At 50.5% G+C, this 4,361-nt stretch overlaps 1 protein-coding gene across 1 annotated transcript; it reads left to right on the top strand.

Annotated features, from left to right (window-relative positions):
* Window positions 1-2,817: 2,817 nt before the first annotated feature.
* Window positions 2,818-4,131, top strand: CCNO (cyclin O; the record flags this gene model as incomplete). The annotated part of the gene is made up of 3 exons (XM_084503081.1): window positions 2,818-3,072; window positions 3,204-3,389; window positions 3,492-4,131. The coding sequence occupies 3 exons, from the start codon at window positions 2,818-2,820 to the stop codon at window positions 4,122-4,124; spliced, it is 1,074 nt and encodes a 357-aa protein (XP_084359207.1). The 3' UTR covers window positions 4,125-4,131.
* Between the last annotated feature and the right edge of the window lie 230 nt (window positions 4,132-4,361).

Raw genomic sequence — 4,361 nt, 5'->3', positions numbered from 1 at the left:
TCCAGTTTTCTTTGTTTCTGCTTGATGTACTAATCATACCATTAATGGTGATGCAGACTGTTCTGATAGTTCAAGACTGGGTCCTGAATCTCAGCGGGGTAGAGCTCTGTAAGATAGATGCAAACAGAAGACATTCATCATGTTGGTTTCTGAAGTGTGCTTTTTTTGAGCTATGAATTTGCAGTATGGAAGCAATACATCTTACAGATATCTTCATTTTTCTGTATGGTTTACATTAAGAAAATGCTGTAATAAGAGGATAGAACAGACTACCCTGACCAGGTGCAGGGCTCAGCCAAACATGAGTACTGACCAGCAGCCTGTCCTCCCCCTTCTCTGTGTCTTTTCACACTTGCTTCTCTCCATTCACCCCGATCTTGTTTTTTCCTGCCTTAGACCCTTCACCCAGGGGTACTGCAATAAGCTTTGCTCTCCTATGAGCCTCCTCACGCATCCTGTCATAAGCTTTGCACAGTCTCACAAGCCCCCTCAACTATCTCATACTATTCACGCTGATTGTGTTTACCCCTCACTCCTTAAAGTTCAGGTTGACTCTCCTCACAGTTATATTGGAGCAGTTCCTTAAATGGCTGTAAAATCAGTAGCTGAAGATTCCACGTCTTCTTTATTCTCTGTATCACTTGCTCCTTATTGTTTGTGCATCTGTGTGTTTAACTCACCACTACCTTTGTTATTTTTTATAATGAGTAGCTCATAACCAGGTAACTTAATGAACAGTGTAAGGTTCTCTTACACTGTTTACAACAATGAATTGAAATTTTCAGATCACAAACAGCTTTCAGAATGGGGAAGTTGTTTTTCTTACTTTTTTGCCATGCAACAATTGCAGTCAAGCAGGGAAACTCCGTATGTACAGACGTAGTGCAGAAGATTTTTTCATCTGGAAAGAACAAATACTGTGCAGCAGAGGTGAGTAGTGTACAAAAAGGACAATGAGGGAACTGCGTGATCTTGAAAGATACCAAGCAAAACATATGGAGATACCCAGTTAAACGATTAATAGCAGAACCAGTACTGCTGCACCAAAAGGAAGCCGTAAGATTAAAGTAAAACTAGCCTGTGAATGCTAGCCTACGCTCGACACGGCAAGGAGGCAAGTTCTTCTAATAGTTTCCTAGGGCCTCTGAGGGAAAAGTAATAATCACATCTGCTATCGTTTTAAGAATTGTGATAAACTAGTCATAGTCCAGCTTACCTAGAAAAGAGGGGGAGTGCTTTTTTTTTAATTGCAAAGTACCCAGCACTTAGAGAGGAAGCACTTAAACAGATAAGTTTGATCTTAAAACCTCAATTTTATACACCATGCCTAGACATGTTTTTCTTTTGTAGTAGAGGTGCAGATACTAAAAATAATAAAAATAAAAAAGAATAAATAAATTGCATTCCTGGAAGATGAAAAATAAATCTGCATCCCAGCTAGCCAAATTTAAAGTGAATGATTTCCTAGTTCTTGTTCTAGTTGAGGTATTTTTTTCTATCCTTAGAAATATGAATTGGAGATAGGTTTCAGTAGTTGGAGAACTGTTGGGCTCCTGTTTCTTTTGGATTTGAATTTCACACATAAATCAGTGTCATAAAATGGCTAAATCCTAGTGATGAGAGCATTGATTTTCCTTGAGGATTTTCTCCCTTACTTAACCATGGTGAATATATTTTTTCAATTTCATAGATGTATGTTAATGTTGAAGTTCAGAGGTATTCTTTGTGTTTCTGCAGCATGCCCTGCTCTGTAATCTTTTACAGAAGTATCTTTTTTTTTTTAATTTTCTAAGGGTTTTATTGTAGTAACTAGAGCACTGGTTACTATCCTAAGTGGCCAACAGTTTTCTGCAGAACTGATGAAACAGGTCAAACTGTGGTGTATAGATAAGCACAGTTATCATAAAATTTACATGGGGATAGAAAAAGACCACAGTGGCTTTCTGTTTCTGCAGTGTATGCGAGCAGCTTTTGTGCCTGTATTCTCCTGGACAGATGAACTTTCTCCTCTGTTCCCTTTATTTAATAAACACTTCTTTTAATACACTTGTGTCACTCTTCTTGAAGCGTGTTGGACACAGATCTGGTATCAGTGGCTGTTTCTTGCTGCAGTGCTCTGGGGGATGTGCTTTGTGTCAGAGGCACCAAGTCCTCTTGGTCTGGGTACGTCCTCTGAGTGTTTCCTGCTCCGGTCCTGCAAGCTGCATTGCTCCTATCTTCTCTTCCCTTTTGCCCTTGGGTTTGTGGGCTGCTTGAGTCCCTCTTTACCATTTCCTATTGACTTCTTCAGTCTGCTTTCACCCAGGGGCGTTTCCTTCTACTTACTCTTTGCAATCACTGAATCGTGTGCCCATATCTGATAAAATTGCCATGTCTGGCCTCAGCTCTGCTGTGGAAACCAGCGGTCAGACTAGAGGAATGCTTTGATTTCCCTCCCTTCACCTTTCTAAAATAGTGCTCCCTGATATAAGTAGTCGGCAGCTGGGTGCAGAATCGAGAACTGCAGCACTCTTACTTTTTATTTTTCTCCTTTTTCATTTGTGCTGTGCTTCCTGGTCTCATTCCATTCATTTGCTTCCAGTGCAGCGTGACCTGAAGCAGCAGCCACAGCTCCCCGTGAGACCGTCCCTTTCGGTAGGGCCCAAGCACAAAGTGCCAAAGGGGCCAAAGGGGCTGGGGCTGGCTCCAGCCGCTGCCCTGCTCCTCCCGGCCCCGCCGCATCCCCGCGGTGCGAGCGTTGTGTTTTGGAGACCGGCGCCGCCCCCGCCGCCCCCTTGGCTCAAATACCGGCCCGGCGGCGGCAGCGCGGCCGCCCCCATGGTGGAAGCGGCGGGCGGGGGGCGCGGGGGGACCCCGCAGCTCGGGCTCGGCTCCGGGCTCGGCTCCTGCCCGCCGAGACCCGACCGCAGGCGGCGGCGGCGGCGGGCGGAGGCGGCGGAGGAGAAGGAGGCGGCCGGGGAGAGCCGGCTGGAGCTGCAGGCTTTCCGCGACTACGGGGAGAGCTGGTACCGCTCCCGAAAGGGGCTGGAGAGCCGCTTCCAGCCCCGGGAGCCGCTCGCCCGGCAACCGCAGGTGGGGGTCGTCCGTCCCGTCCCATCCCATCCCATCCCGTCCCATCCTGTCCCGTCCATCCCCTTCCATCCCCTTCATCCCATCCCATCCCGTCCCATCCCGTCCCCTCTTGTCTCTCCCGGTCGCGGCAGGTGACGGCGGAGGCTCGCTGCAAGCTGGTGAGCTGGCTCATCCCCGTGCACCGCCACCTGGGGGTCTCCTTCGAGGCGCTCTGCCTGGCCGTCAACACCCTTGACCGCTTCCTCGCCACCACCCCGGTGGCCGCCGACTGCTTCCAGCTCCTGGGGGTGACGGCGCTGCTCATCGCCTGCAAGCAGGTACGGCGCAGAGCCCCAGACTTTTTTTTTTTTTTTTTTTTTTGGGGGGGGGTCCCGGCCGCCCCTTCGCCCCCCGGCAGCCCCTCTCCCGTCCCCCCGCAGGTGGAGGTGCACCCGCCCAGCGTCAAGCAGCTCCTCGCCCTCTGCTGCGACGCCTTCAGCCGCCAGCAGCTCTGCAACCTGGAGTGCATCGTCCTGCACAAGCTGGGCTTCAGCCTGGCGGCGCCCACCGTCAGCTTCTTCCTGGAGCACTTCACCCGGGTGCGGATGGAGGAGCCGGGGGCCGACGCCGGGGAAGCCTCCGACGCCGGGATTTTGGCCCGGGGGGTGGCGGAGCTGAGCCTGGCCGACTACGCCTTCACCAAGTACGCCCCGTCGCTGCTGGCCGCCGGCAGCCTGGGGCTGGCCGACCGCCTGCTGCGGCACCGCCGCCCGCTGGACCTGCGGGTCAGCGGCTACCGGGAGGGGCTGCTGCGGGGCTGCATGGCCGAGCTGCAGCTCCTGGTGGCCCTCAACGGGCAGTCCCTGCCCATGGTGCTGCCGCCCGACGTGGCGCAGAAGTGCCCCTGGCTGCGGGGGGGAGAGCCGCAGGGACGCGAAATAAACTCCTCTCCCACTTACCTCCTGCGGCTGTTTGTCTGCTCGCGGGGTGCGTGCGCTTCTGGGGTGTGTGTGTGGAAATACGTGGGCACAGGGAAAGATCAACCCAGCAATCAGTTCCCTGCAGTTAATTAGCAGTTAAGCCCGCTAGCATCACTCTCCATTTCATACGGTGTGCGCTGGCTTGGTAATGGTTCTAGGAAAAAAAGAAAAAAAGAAAAGAAAGAAAAAAGAAAAGAAAGGGGGGGGGGAAAAGAAAAAAAAGGAAAAGGGAAAAAAAAATAAAAAGAAAAAAGGGAATAAAAAAGGAAAAGGAAAAGAAAAAAAATAAAAAAGGAAAAAGAAAAATAAAAAGGAAAAGGAAAATAAAAA

This window comes from Aythya ferina (genome assembly GCF_964211825.1).
Source record: "Aythya ferina genome assembly, chromosome: Z".
Classification (NCBI taxonomy): Eukaryota; Metazoa; Chordata; class Aves; order Anseriformes; family Anatidae; genus Aythya; species Aythya ferina.
This window is presented reverse-complemented; position numbering and strand designations above follow the sequence as displayed.